Source organism: Arvicola amphibius, chromosome 17, assembly GCF_903992535.2.
Source record: "Arvicola amphibius chromosome 17, mArvAmp1.2, whole genome shotgun sequence".
Lineage (NCBI taxonomy): Eukaryota > Metazoa > Chordata > Mammalia > Rodentia > Cricetidae > Arvicola > Arvicola amphibius.
Genome location: NC_052063.2, coordinates 32,467,852 through 32,481,703, shown reverse-complemented (window position 1 = coordinate 32,481,703; position 13,852 = coordinate 32,467,852). Strand labels below are relative to the sequence as shown.

The 13,852-nt window shown below is 52.4% G+C and overlaps 1 protein-coding gene across 6 annotated transcripts; it reads right to left on the bottom strand.

Moving 5' to 3' along the window:
* Nucleotides 1-33: 33 nt before the first annotated feature.
* Nab2 (NGFI-A binding protein 2) lies at nucleotides 34-5,752 on the bottom strand. Of its 6 annotated transcripts, XR_005283694.1 has the most exons (8): nucleotides 5,395-5,751; nucleotides 3,154-4,027; nucleotides 2,584-2,717; nucleotides 2,240-2,291; nucleotides 2,014-2,146; nucleotides 1,624-1,815; nucleotides 338-639; nucleotides 34-249 (listed from the first exon to the last, which is right to left on the bottom strand). XR_005283694.1 is itself a non-coding variant. In XM_038315127.1 (7 exons), the coding sequence occupies exons 2-7, from the start codon at nucleotides 4,009-4,011 to the stop codon at nucleotides 530-532; spliced, it is 1,479 nt and encodes a 492-aa protein (XP_038171055.1). In that variant the 5' UTR covers nucleotides 4,012-5,167; nucleotides 5,395-5,751; the 3' UTR covers nucleotides 34-529. The 6 variants fall into 6 exon arrangements, 5 of the variants coding, with proteins under 5 accessions (XP_038171055.1, XP_038171054.1, XP_038171058.1 ...); XM_038315127.1 differs by having other exon boundaries at nucleotides 34-639; nucleotides 3,154-5,167; XM_038315126.1 differs by having other exon boundaries at nucleotides 34-639.
* Between the last annotated feature and the right edge of the window lie 8,100 nt (nucleotides 5,753-13,852).

Genomic DNA, 13,852 nt, shown 5'->3' with positions numbered 1-13,852 from the left:
GACTGTGGGGAACCCTCACAGCTGGGAGGGGGGGCGATAACGGGGGTTGGGGGGGGTGGGCAAACCGCAGCACTTGTTAAATTAAAGAAACAAACTAGAAGCACAAAAAATGGGGAGAGAGGGGAGACCCAGCTTTCCCAGGCCCCAAGTCTCCCGGCAAACGGTGCCGTTTCCGGTTGCTAGACCTTCCCAGGAAGTTCTTTCCCCACGTCCAAGCTGAGTCCAGCTGCTCATTCCACTGGCGGCCACCTGGAGAATGGGTGTGTGTGGTGAGGGAAGGAAAAGCCCCAGCAGGCTGGAGGCAAAGTCCGTGCCCCTGAGCCGGGTGAGGGCGCACCTTGCACCCTCCTAGTGTCCTCTGGCCAGGCCCCTGCTTGTTATTGCTTGAAGCCCCATAGTCCTGTGCCCATGGGGCAGAAGGGCAGCAGAAGGATCCTTCTAGGGCGGTGAGTGGAGTTCGAGGATGGACAATGTGGGGGGTCTAAGTGAGCCAGAAGCCTGGGGTCCTGGGTCTGAGACATCCCCACTTTCACTGCCGGCTGGCCTCCGCCTCCACTTTTACGCTGCTCCTGCGACCCTCCACCAGAGCGGGATGAGGTCCCGGGGCTGGGCAGCGGTCCAGCAAACCTTCCTCGAATTCTGTAAGAAAAAGGTCTAAGTTAGGAGACAAGGATGGTGTCTGAGCCGAAGGGTTGTTCTGAGTGAGGCCAGGCACAGGAAAATGCGAAGACCGCTCCATTTACTCAATTACTGCCTCCTGCCCACTGCGTGTGTATGGGGGTTCCATACCCAAGTGTATGTAGCTCCCCCTCCTATTTTGGTTGTGTGTAGCTCTCTGTCTCTGTGTGTCTCTCTCTTTCTGTGTCTCGCCCGCCTCTGCTCTGCTGGAATTTCTGGTTCTGTCAGGAACTGCGGGGGCGGCTTGGCTCTGACCTCTCCCCCTCCCCCTCCCCAGGCTCAGCCACCCCCACTCATCTATCCCCTCCCAGGCCTCACCTAGCCTACAAATAACCCCCCTCCCCAGTTTTTTTGGTAGCCAAATCAGGGGAAACACAGGAAGCTAGACTCCCAGCTTCTCCCTCAAGAAAAGCCCCCCCTCCAGTCCCCGCCCCCACTTCCCACCCACGCACAGTTTAAAAATACCAAGCCAGGGTTGGTGGCTTTGTCTGCTGCGTCACTCTCAGCCCAGCGGCTGCCCGGCCCTCTGCCGGCCCACTCCTTTCCTATCCACACACAAAGCACCCAGCTTTGGGCTCCTTGGCTTCCAAGCTGGGGAACCCTATCCCCACAAGTCCCCGCGACTCCACCCCCCTGTATTAGGCAGCTCTAGCCAGGCTTCCCTTACTGCTGACTCTACTGTTCACCTTCGTCCCTCATTCTGGTCTCTGCTCCCACCCACCACCCCCCCACGTCAAAGATTCCCCACCTGGGTCAGACCCTCCCCATTGGAAACAACCCAGCTGTAGCTTGCCCCTGCTCAAGGTCTGACTAGCTTGGAGCCCCTCTACTGTTCTGACAACCGTATAGGATCCCTCTTCCTCCCCTCTGGTCCTAGAAAATGAGGACCCTTGTGTGGGCCTGAGTAGCTGGGGTGTTTAGGGACAGCACTGCTGGCTGCCTCACCTGCGAGAGGCGGCTTTGCAGGCACACAGGGGCTGAGGCGGCCCACGCGATCATGGGAGACGAGGCGGGCGAGCCGCAGCCCCTCATCCATCAGTGTCTGCTGCAGGATGTGGCGGCTCCATAGCCCATGCGCTGGCAATGCCAGGGGCAGGTCAGCAGGGGGCGGCGTCAGCCTTGGGCACGACCCCACAGCTGTGGGCATGGGCACTGGTCAGGTCAGGGGTTGCCGCCAACGGTACCCACCCTCAACCGACAAGTCATTCCCATAGGCTCTTCTGCCCCCATCCAGCCAGACCTCCCAGCCCTGTTCCAGGCAGTTGACTCCTGGCTCTCTCCTGCAACCCACACGCCCACTCCCACCTCCTCCCCAAACAGATGAAAGCCACTCACCCTGCAAGTGGCCATCTAGGCTCTCCCCAGACAGACTGGCGCTGTCTTCCTCTAGGCTGGGGCGGTATGGGGGTGCATAGGACTCGGGGCCTGGGGGAGGCTGCTGGATTTCAGTATGACTCTGTTCCCCAACCTGTGGATGCCCAAAATTGGGAAATGAGGACCTAGCAAGGCAGTAGTTGCAGTAGGCTGTCCTTTCCTGTCCCTTCTACGCTCCAAACCATACCTCTTGTTTCAGTTTCTTCAGTGGCGGGCCTCCTAATTCTTCAGAGTGAAGCCTAGGAGAATAAGGAAGGTGGTAGGCTTAGGTCCCAGAACGCACAGGGCACACAATCTGTCCAGGAAACACGCATTACTTAAAAACTCCACGAAGAAGTGGGCTGGAGAGGCATCTCCATTATTGTGGGGGGTTGGGAGTAAAGAGCAGGTCTCAGACAAGTTGACTTGGCAAGAGGAAGACATACAGGTGGGCGGGAAGCAGGCCTAGAACTGCCTGAGCCAGGATTGGGGAGACAGCCAGCTCCTTGGCAGGATTCCCACCAGAGGTGGCCCAGGGAAAGGGGGTCTCACCTGGATCCCTTCAAGGAGGAAAGATAGGTGCTCTCTCGGGCTACTTGGCGGGACAGCGAGAAGAGTTCCACCCTTCGAAGTAAAAGTGTGTTGTCTCTCATGCAGAACTGGGCAGCAGCCTCATTGATGGTAAGCTGTGGCAAGAGGGTAGCCAGTGTGAACCCCGATTCTCCCACTCTTTCACCCCTTCACCAAGCGAGGCCCATCCAAAGGATGCTTGCTTTAAATAAACCCTGAAACTTCCTGAGTTTAGAAGGAGGGACTCATAGCATCCTGATCAGGACCTCTTTTATATCTGGGGGGACTTCAACAGCACAGGGCTGAACAGTTGGGCTCACTGTTCTCTTGGCTTCCCCTTCAGCTGATGGAGGCAAAGCAGCAGCCAGGGCTGGGTGTGTGTGGGGAACTTCAGTGGCCAAGGGGACAATGATCCAGAGTTTGAGAAGGCAAGAATTCTCAGAGGCAAATGGACTGAACCCTAAGGGCAGTCCCGAGAACCCAGGCCTCACTTCAGAGGCAAATGGACTGAACCCCAGGAGATAAGGGCAGTCCTGAGGACCCAGGCCTCACCTCATGCAAGCTGAGTTGCTTGCCCTCCCGCCGTTTGGAATCCAAGCGGCCATAGATGATGCTGTACTTTCGGATTTCTTCTTCTTTCTGGCTGTCATTGTCATCCATCTCAAAGATGTGGCCCACACTCCGTGCCAGCTTCTTATTGAGCTTCAGCAGGGATGTGACCTCTCCAGCATCACCCCTGGGGAAACTCCGGAAGATCCGCTCCACAGTCTCCACCACCATCCGCACCATCTCTGGTTCCAGGCGATCTGGGCCACCTCCAGTCCCACCTGCTGCCATCCCCCCAGCCCCAGTCCCCTCAGGGACTCCTCCCCCTGCAGGTGGGGAGAAAGGGGGTGACCCAGCCTCCTCTTCTCCTCCTGCTCCAACATCGGATTCTGGAGTGCTCTGGCCTGGCCAGATCCGGGGATCCCCTGCCCCAGGTCCTCCAGGAAGTGGCGACAGCTTCTCTCCAAGTTCAAGGGGACTCTTGGGGCTGAAACTTCGGGCACTGCCTGCCTTTTCGCCTGGGCTGCCATGCCCATTGCTCATGCTCCCTTTCCGGGTACCCGCTGTCTCAGAGATCTTGAAAAGTGGGATGCTGGAGACAGGTACGGCAGGCACTGGCTGGCTGAAGAGCCCTGGGTTGGTGGCCCATTCTCTCAGAGCCTTCTGTAGACGTCGGACATGGAGTGGTTTGGTGGCCATGCCCACAAGCGCCATGATTTCCAGGAACTCCTCCTCACCCGCTTCACACAGCTGCTGCACATCGTCCCCTCCCTGCTGGATGAAGGTCTCGTAGTAGGAAAGGAGATTGGCACGCTGCAGGACCCGATACAGCTGCAGCTCACCCAGTGTTCGAGGCAGTGCCATGGTTGGGGCACTTGCCCTGAGAAGGAAGGGCAGGAGAGAGGCAGTGAGTACAAGAGCCCCTGCTGGGTACCAACCCACACCAACAATTGTCCTCTCTTTTCTGCCTCCTCCTTGTCCCTTCTCTCTTTTGAATGCTTTCTCTGCCCAGTGGCCAAGGCTGAGCACTTTGGGAACTGAGCATGGCTCAGAGGCATAACCATGCCCGTGAGGTCCCAGACTAGCCAGAAGTACCAAAAGCCAGTGCCCTATCTACAGCCATCGGGGAAACCCTTACCTCATCTTTTTTCTTGATCTTTCTGGTGGGGGAGAGGCAGCACAATCCTGAACACTGAGGCCCACTAGCACTTCTCTGAAATGACTAGACCCACTTTCACCCAAATTATAGCCCTTACTCTCCCCCTAAAAACTCAGCAGGCTCAGCATTACTTAACGTAACATCCCACATTAAAGTTAACTTAGGAAACCGGGGCTACTCCTTGTCCAGGTAGCTGAGAGGGAGGGGTGTGGCCTCTTCCTTGGCTTTTCAGTGAACCTAATGGACCCGTGCTCCTCTGCCTCAGTTTACTGCGATTGGAAGTTACTGCACCCTTCTAGTATCTGCCCCAACTTTCCAGGCTGTCCAGTACCCTTCAGTTGCTTCCTTCCCTCCTTTTGTGCCGCCCTTCCCACTATTCAGCAAGCCCCTCTCTTCTCAGGCAATGGGGGAGGGAAGCCTCAATTGTTCTGCTCTGGGGCCGTTCCTTCCCACACACTCCTACAGTGGCAGCGTCTGTGGGCGAAAACCGCCTGAGGGCTCCCGCCTACTCTTGTCTCCCTTATTTTCCACACTAATCTTCTAAAGGCAGTGCGGAAGCAGTTGAAGGCCTCTTGAGGAAGGGGCTGCACACGAAACTACCCCTCCCTTCGCTGTGGTCGGTTAATGAAAAGGGACGCCTGAAGCACACCCCCCCTCAAGCCCCAAAGATGCTCCCTTAACCCAAATGAACCACTTTCTCTAGAACCTAGGGATGGTGCGCTACCTTCTAGTGACACACTGAGCCAGCTAAGCGCCCCCACCCCTCGCACTGTTGTCAGATGAAGGTCTGGAGCTTCCCCTGGCGCTTAGGGACATTCTTTGCAGGGGGCTCACCTGCCAGGTCATGCCCACTGAGCAAGTCTGGAATGGAAAAGGAGGCAGTACTCTATCGTATCCAGGTTCTTCGGGTCTTTGTTAGCTCCCAAGATCCCGCAATTCGAACACTCACCCCCTTTTCCATCAGTCTCCACCTCCCACCCCCGTGCCGCTTCCCCATGTCCTTTTTTCGACCTCCACCCCTCCGGACCCCATTCCCGAGTCCAGCTCCACCCATCTCCACTCCCCGACACCTCCTTTTGCCCACTAACTTGAGTCTGGGCTGAGGGGTCCGGCGAGTGTTATCTCCTCTGCCAGGTGGCTGCTCCGCTGTGGGAGAGGGCACTCTGTGCATGGACGGCCAGAGATCACCCGTGCCTCCCCTCTCCGTTCCCGGCGCCTGCTGCGCGCTGCGCTTTGCCTGCTGCGCGCGTCCCCGGTCCACCGCTGTCCGGGCTCCGTCCCTCCCTCCACGTCTCCTCTCTCCGAGCCTCCGCGCCTCTGTGTGCCTCTGCCCCCACCTCCCCGGCTGCGCTTGCCGCCTCTCCGCGCCTCCTCCCCCGCAGGACGCACGGGGAGCGAGGCCGGGCGCTGCGCTGGCTGCCGGGCTGGCGGGAGGAGGGCGTGGGCAGAACCGGGGGCTGGGACCGGAGGCGGGGGGTGGGGTGTAGGAGCCGAGGCCTCTGGGCCTCCAAGAGGCTGCTGCGGGGACTGGGAGGAGGGGACTTGGGGTGAGGAGGAGGTGTGGAGCAGGAGGCGGAGGCGGGGACTCGAGAGTCGGGCGCCAACTTGGGGACCGAGGTGACCGAGGCCGGGCTGTGGAGGGGGGGCAGCTTGGGGACCCAACGGGCGGGGCAGGTCGCTCCGTGCCGCCCACGCCGGATGCACAGCCGGCCCTCTCTGCGCCCACGTACCCACGTGAGCACCCCGCCGGCTACATTCCTACTCCCTGCAGCACTCCTACCCCTGAGAGCCGAGAGTGCAGTTTCACAACCACGCACAAGTATACAAAGACATTGAAGCGCACGTACGTGCACACGCGTCTAAACAACGACACGGACGCCCGTTGCCCACACTCCGGCCGCGCCGTGCCGTTCATTTGAATGCTAGAAGTGAGCGGAGAAAAGTTGGCGAAGGCTCGGGTGTGCGGTTCCTCCTGCTCGGGTCCCCTAGAACGCACGTTTAGGGTTAAACCTGTGAGCGCCAGGCTGCGCAGGAATCCTTACGGAGTCTCAACGGCCTTCTCTGGCCCTAAAAGCTGTAATTTGAAGAGGCGGCCCCCAGAAACCTTGGTCGCCTGCCCCCCCCCACCCCGCATCTAGTTGTCGAAGTTTAATAGGTGGGTTATACTAGAAACTACAACTTACTCAAGCATCAACTAGGCACGTCGGGGTTTGCACGGATGGGGATACATTGCTTTCCCCTATCGTGGCACCCTATTTTCTGATCTGATGCCCAGGCCTTATTGCTTGGACGATTTTCCTGGCAAAGCCAGGAAAAGGCGGCTGCCTTCTCTGGGGTCATATGTTATCGGACATCTCAGGACAAGAGTGATGGAAAGAGAGCAAGAGGCTAGGTATGAGTCTACGAGACAGCCCACCATGCAGAACGGCTTCAAGGAGCCCAACCCCCTCCGTTTCTTCCAGCCCCATCTGGCTCCCATTACACACGCCCACGGCTAGGAGGGTTGGGGAGGGGATTGGGCACGCGGGGGCTGTGTAGGCCTTGGGGGAAAGGGTGGTGGGAACCGTGGCGGACTGGCCAGAGACACCGTCCCTTTAGTTCGGAACCTCAGCTCCACCCCTCTGTTCCGCACTTGTGAGTGGCTTGCCCTGGCAGAGCGTGGGAGGCGTAGGCCGGGGCGGGTTCTACATTCCAGATTCATTCCAGACTGGCCAGGGAATCTCTCAGTTTCCAGTAGAGGGATGGGTACTTTATCGAGGAGGAACGATTTCAATAGCTTAGGTTTTTGTCTTCATCCTAGCAAACGCCCAACATAGTAGAGATGATAGGGAGTACACCCTTTCTCCCGGTGTCCTTTGCTGGTGTGGAGGGCCCGACTAGACGGCCTCCTTTGGTACTCCGGATCCCTTCGGGGTGTGTGGCGCCCCTCCCCCACTCCCTGGTCCGGTTATTTTGGAGTCTGGGCTGCCAGCGCTGGCCCCGGGTTTCCTTGTGCCCCCGCCCTCCCCCTGCCCACGCTCCCCGTGACGCACATCCTCCGCCCACGTTGCTTATGCTCCAAGCACCCCCATCCCTCCCACAGACCCCCTTGGGGTGGCACTGAGTCCTGGGGTCCTGGAGGGAAGAGGGCAACTTGTGAAGCGGAATAGTGAAGGGTAGGACTTGAAAGGGAGCTGGAGCTTACAGTGAGCCTGGTCCAGGTCCAGGAAAGAGAATGATGTAGGGAGAAGCCGATTCTAAGGCCTTCGCTTCCCGGTTTGGGATCAGAAAAGGAGAGGAGACAAATTTCGCTGAGACACTTGTCCGGGTCCCGATGCGAACCTGTGCGTGAGAGAGTGAAACTACCGAGTGTGATTGGTAGCTTTGTTTTTCAAGACTTGCCATGAGGTCTCTACTCAGAGACTGTGGAAGCTGCCAATTGTAGACCGCCCAGTCAGGTTGAAGACTATTGGCAGTATTTTGAGTTTATGTGTTTGTTTCTTTATACCTACTTGTATATCTGCGTGTCTGTAGGATTGTATCCGAGTCTTTATGTATATTTTAAAATACATACATTAAAAAAATACAAAAAGCAACATCGACTTGTCAGGCCCCACCAGCGGCCCGGAGCGCCCCCGCAGCCCGCAGCCGGAGCTGCTGAGATGTCTGTTCTTCGTTTTCCTCCCACGGCTACCACCCACACATACCCGCCTACTCTCTTCCGCTGAGAACAAGGAATTTCCAGCCTTTAGCAAAGTGTGTGCGCTTGCTTGCTTGCTTACTTGCACACACAGGTGTGTGTTGGGGGTTGTCAAAAGGGGAATAGGGACAATTTATTATTATTATTATTAATTATTATTATTATTATTATCATCATCATTACTATTATTATTATTATTATTATTATTTTGCCAATTTCTTTTTCTGCCCGGACTCTCAAGACCACATCCTTACCTGCTTCCTCTGCTCTCCCACCCTCAGTCTCAACGGCAGAATAGAACAACTGATATCATTTAACCAAAGTTTAAGGTTCCCTTTGTTGTCCAGAGCGGTCTGTTCTAGGAAGGGAAACAGTATGTATCTCCAGTCGTAGATCTTAAGGGAAAGGGTGGATGAGACAGAGGAAGGGAGAGGGTGGGTGGAGGAGGAGTGAGGATGGTGCGTGCCAGGATTGTCTTCTCAGGCACGTGGAGATTTTCATCTAGCAGATTGCTCCGCTCACTCCTCCCCCCACGCTGCCGTCACCTCGCCCTGCCAAATGAGACTCACTCAGCAAGGTTTGGCTCAAGCTCACCTTCCTCGGACCCGCACTCCCTTCTGGACCCTCCTCCCCCTTGCCTCCAAGCAAAATTAATTCCTCCCACCCTCTGTGGGTGACATTGTTTTCTATGTCCTTTAAGAAATATGTTTCATTTCATGTGTATGTGTGCCTGAGTGTATGTATATGCACCACATGAGTGCAGGAGCCCACTGAGCTGGCTCACGTATGTTGGGGAGCTAACCTGGATCCTCTGCAGGAGCAGTAAATGCTCTTAACCCCTAAGCCATCTCTCCAGCCCCACCGCTTAAAAATACTTTATTTTTATGTGTGCCTGAGTGCATGTTCACCATGTTCGGGAAAGAGCTCACAGGGTCAGAAAAGGCTTTGGATCATCTGGAACTCCGAAACTGAACTCAGTCCTTGGCAAAACCAGTACTCTAAACCTCTGACCGATAACTCCTGCTTGCCCTGCCCCCGTTTGTTTTTGAAGGTCTTTCTATGTAGTCCTGGCAGTTCTGAGTCTCACTATGTAGACCAGACTGTCTTTGAACTCACAAAGATTTCCCTGCCTTTCTGCCTCCTGAGTGTCAGGATTAAAGGTGTGTCGTCCTCCCCCCCCCCCTTAATCTGTAGCCCTGGCTGGCCTAGAACAGTATGTAGACAAGTCTGGGTTCAAATTCAAAGATCCACCTGCCTCTGCCACTGGAGTGCTGAAATTAAAGGCACACACAATCATGGCAGGCTCCTGTGCCCTGCCCCCTTTAGTTTATAGTGAGCCATGCAAGTCTAGCTTGTTGATATCCTGAGATGTCCATGCTGAGTTAATAGGCCAAGTAGAAGGCTGAAATCAAATATAAAGTAATGAGACTCCTTTACCTCTCTTTCTTTTTTTTTTGGGGGGGGGGTTTTCGAGACAGGGTTTCCCTGTGTGACAGTCCTGGCTGTCCTGGCACTAGCTCTTGTAGACCATGCTGGCCTCGAACTCACAGGCATTCGCTGGGATTAAAGGCGTGCGCCACCACCCACCGCCTGGCCTCCTTTCCCTTTTTTAATACTATGCCAGAATTCATCATCTATAAAGTGCTACCCTTGGATTTATTTTGCACGGAATGCTTCATCTCTCACAAGCCACCTCAGCCTACACCTCTAAGGAGCTCATGGGCAGGTAGAAGAAATAGCCATGTGAACAGCAATACAGGGAATAGTAGGAGACAATGTAAAAGGTGAGAGGCCTAGTTTTTTTGTCCTGTTTATAGGACTGAGATAGATGAGCATCTAATTTAGGCAAGGAAGCAGTCTAGGATTTGAAGTATGAATAGAAGTTTTCCAGGAAGAAAGGAAGAGAGACCAGAACATTTTCTCGCATGGAGGTATGAAACAAGACCAACTGCTTCAGAAACTAGAAATTAACATTCACGGCTGTGGGTGGTGGCTATTAGAAATGAAGATGAGTGTAAGGCTTTCCCATTAAGGTTGGTTATAGACCATTGTGTCTGAGCTGTGGTCAGGGGCCAGACCAGTCATAAAAATATCAACCTACGGGCAGTGGTGGCGCACGCCTTTAATCCCAGCATTCAGGAGGCAGAGGCAGGCAGATCTCTGTGAGTTCGAGGCCAGCCTGGTCTACAAGAGCTAGTTCCAGGACAGGCTCTAAAGCTACAGAGAAACCCTGTCTCGAAAAGCCCAAAATAAATAAATAAATAAATAAATAAATAATAAATCAACTTACTATTGTACTCTGCTTTTCATTTTCTTATTTTTCATGTGTATGGTTTGTGCCTGCATGTATGTCTGTGCCACCTGTGTGCAATGCCCAAGGAAGGCAGAAGAGGGTGTTTGATTGCCTGGGACTGGAGTTACCCCCTTGTGGGTATAGGGGAGCAAACACGGGTCCTCTGGCTGGAAGATCAAGTGCTCTTAACTGCTGAGCTGGCTCTTCAAAACCTATTTTTTTTTTCTTTTCTTTCTTTCTTCCTTTTTTTTTTCAAAATAGGGTTTCTCTGTTTAGCCCTGGCTGTTCTGGAACTAGCTTTGTAGACCAGGCTGGCCTCGAACTCACAGAGATCCACCTGCCTCTGTCTCTTGAGTGCTATGATTAAAGGTGTGTGCCTCCACTGCCCAGCTTCAACCCCTACTTTAACTGAAAAAAAAATTTTTTTTTTAAATTTTTGAGAGAGGGTTGTATGTAGCCCAGGCTAAGCTTGAACTTGGCCTCTTGCTGCCTCTCTGTCTTCCCAGCACTGAGGCTGTAGACCTGTGCCAGTCTGCCTGGCACTTCCACAAAACACAGTGAAGGTACACTAAAAGATGACTCACTCACATCCACTGACTGTGAAGCTTCTTTGTTAAATTGCTACTAATCTATTAAAATAGGGCTGGAGAGGTGACTCAGCAGTTGCGAGCACTCCTCGCCCTTCAGGGGGCCCTGGGTTCAGTTCCCAGCACTCACATTTGGTGGCTTACAACTGCCTGTAATTCCAGCTCCACAGGATCTGGCACCCTCTTTCTGGCTCCTGTGAACACCTGCACGCACGTTCTATTTTTTTTTTCCCATGTGTATTGGTGTTTTGCCTGTGCGATGGTGTCGGGTCCTCTGGAACTGGAGTTACAGATGGTTGTGAGCTGCCATGTTGGTGCTAGGAATTGAACCCAGGTCTTCTGGAAGAGTAGTCAGTGCTCTTAACCACTGAGCCATCTCTCTGGCCACTGCACTCCTATTCTATACCCTCCACACAGACACTCACATATCGGTATTAGAGAAACAACAGCAAAAAAATCTTCTATTTAGCCAGGTGTGATGGTGCACACCTTTAATCCCAGAATTTGGGAGACAGAGGAAGGTGGAGTTCTGTCAGTTTGAGGCCACCCAGGCCTACATAGAGTTACAGGTCATTCAGGACTGCATAGTGACACTCTATGTAAAAAACAAACAAACAAACCAAGACAACCCCCTAAAAAACAACAAAATATTTCTAACTATATTTAGTTTCTGAAAGTTTCTCCATTTGATGAGTATCAGATATCAAACAACATCAAACTTGGAATAGTGTTCTAATTATTTCTTTTTTTATAAATTTCTGTCTACGGATGTTTTATCTGCTTGTAGGTCTATACACCACATGTGTGCAGTGCCTTTAGAGGCCAGAAGAGGGCATCATATCCACAGGAACTGGTGTCACAGGCAGTTGTGAGCAGCTGTGTGGATGCTGGGACTCTAACCCTGGTCCTCGGCAGGAGCAGCCTGCCGTGGCTCTTCCCGATGAGGTTAGAGATATGGTGGAAACGTAAAGAGTCTAATGGAGTGGAAGAGATAGGCGTGCGTTTAGAAGGAAGGACTATGGGTTACAGAAACACTAGGAAAGCCCACAAGATGGCCCCCAGGGCAATTTCCAGGACCTCTGTAAAGGTGCAAGGAGAGAATGGACTCCATCCACAAAGCAGTTCTTTGACATGCAGAGACATGGCTCATTGACTGACTTACCTACTCCCAAGCATGAAGACCATACTGGAGACCATTCCATACTGGTGACTCACACGGTGGACCGGTTCCTGAAGTTGCCCTCTGACTTCCATGTGTGTCCCCTACCCTACATAAATTTTAGAAGGCACTAAAATGTTAAAGAACTAGGGTGGATAGCTTGAAAGGAAGTAAAAGACTTTCCCGCCTGAAAATGCCAGTCAGAATGGCAGGGTGCTGGGTGGAGTCAGTGGCAAGGGGAGAAAAGGGGCGGATTCAAAAGATAGAACACAAAAACGGTAGGATTCGGTGATGATTGGTCCAGTTATATGTATCAAACAACATCTTCAATTATTTTTTTAAAAACATTTATTTATCTATTTATTTATCTATCTATTTATTTATTCATTCATTCGTTTATTTTTCATTTATTTATTTATTTATTTATTTATTTATTATGTATACAGTGTTCTGCCTGAATGCATGCCTGCCAGAAGAGGGCACCAGATCTCATAACAGATGGTTGTGAGCCACCATGTGGTTGCTGGGAATTGAACTCAGGACCTTTGGAAGAACAGCCAGTGCTCTTAACCTTCTGAGCCAACTCTCCAGCCCCCTCTTCAATTCTTTACAGTTCTGACATCCAAAAGAAATTGTGATAAGTATTTTTTTTTTCATAACTTATTTGGTAATAAAAGCTAGTCTGGGAGACTGGTTTGGGAATACAGCTTCATGGGAGAGTACTTACCTAGCTTGTTGGAGGCCTTTTTGGTCCCCAACATAGAAAAAAAACAACCAACCAACCAAGCCCAAGCCCATCTAATCTGACCAGAACTCATCTGGCGACAGAACTTGAAGAAAACCTGCAGGAGGTATTTTTCCTTCCTTCCTCTTTCCTTTGCACCACTATTTATATGTATTACTACAGAAATACCGACTGTGCTGTTCTACAATGGTATCGGGATTGCTCTTTCACATAGTGAATATGTACCATGTTGTCCTTCTAAGTTCAAAGAAACTCTCAAGCATATTTACCATCCATATTTCATACCCTATTTACTCATCAGCCTTGGCCTGAGTTCTTCGGGCTATTTATATAATAAGTTAGATCCACCTGCAGATAATGAATATTCATGGTAGCTTTTGCTATATAAAATGCTGTAGGTGATTCTTGAAATGTTTTGAACAGTTTCCTCAGTATTAAAAGAAAGATACAAGCCAGGCTGTGATGGTATATGCTTTTAACCCCAGCACGTTTGGGAGGTAGAGGCAGGCAGATCTCTGTGAGTTTGAGGCTAGCCTGGTCTACAAAGAGAGTTCCAGAGCAGCTTAGGGCTACACAGAGAAACCCTGTCTCGAACAAACAAACAAACAAACAAAAACAGCCCTCTTGAATGACTAACTTGAGATGACCACACTCACTGGGGTGATGAAGTGTGATGTGTTTCTGGATAACTAGGCCACTCTGCACATTGGAAGAGTGAGTGGTCAGGATTTGATGTAATTAGTTCCCAGCCCTGAAACTAGTCCACCGGTGTTTGCCATTAGTGAAAACAAAAGAGAAAGCACAGCAGTGAAAATGGAAAGGCTGGCCTGGTGAGATTGCAAGCGTCTGCAATCCAGTGCGGGGTAGGAGATCAGGAGTTCAAGGTCATCCTTAGTTACGTGGTGTACAACAACAACAACAACAACAACAAAAGCCAGGCCCAGGAGATGGCTGAGTGGCTGGGAGAACTTACTGCTACTGCGGAGAACCCAGGTTTCTGTGACTTCAGTTCCATGAGGTTCACAGGCGTTACATGTATGTGGTACACAAACTTGCAGGCAAAATAGTCATGCGCATTAGACA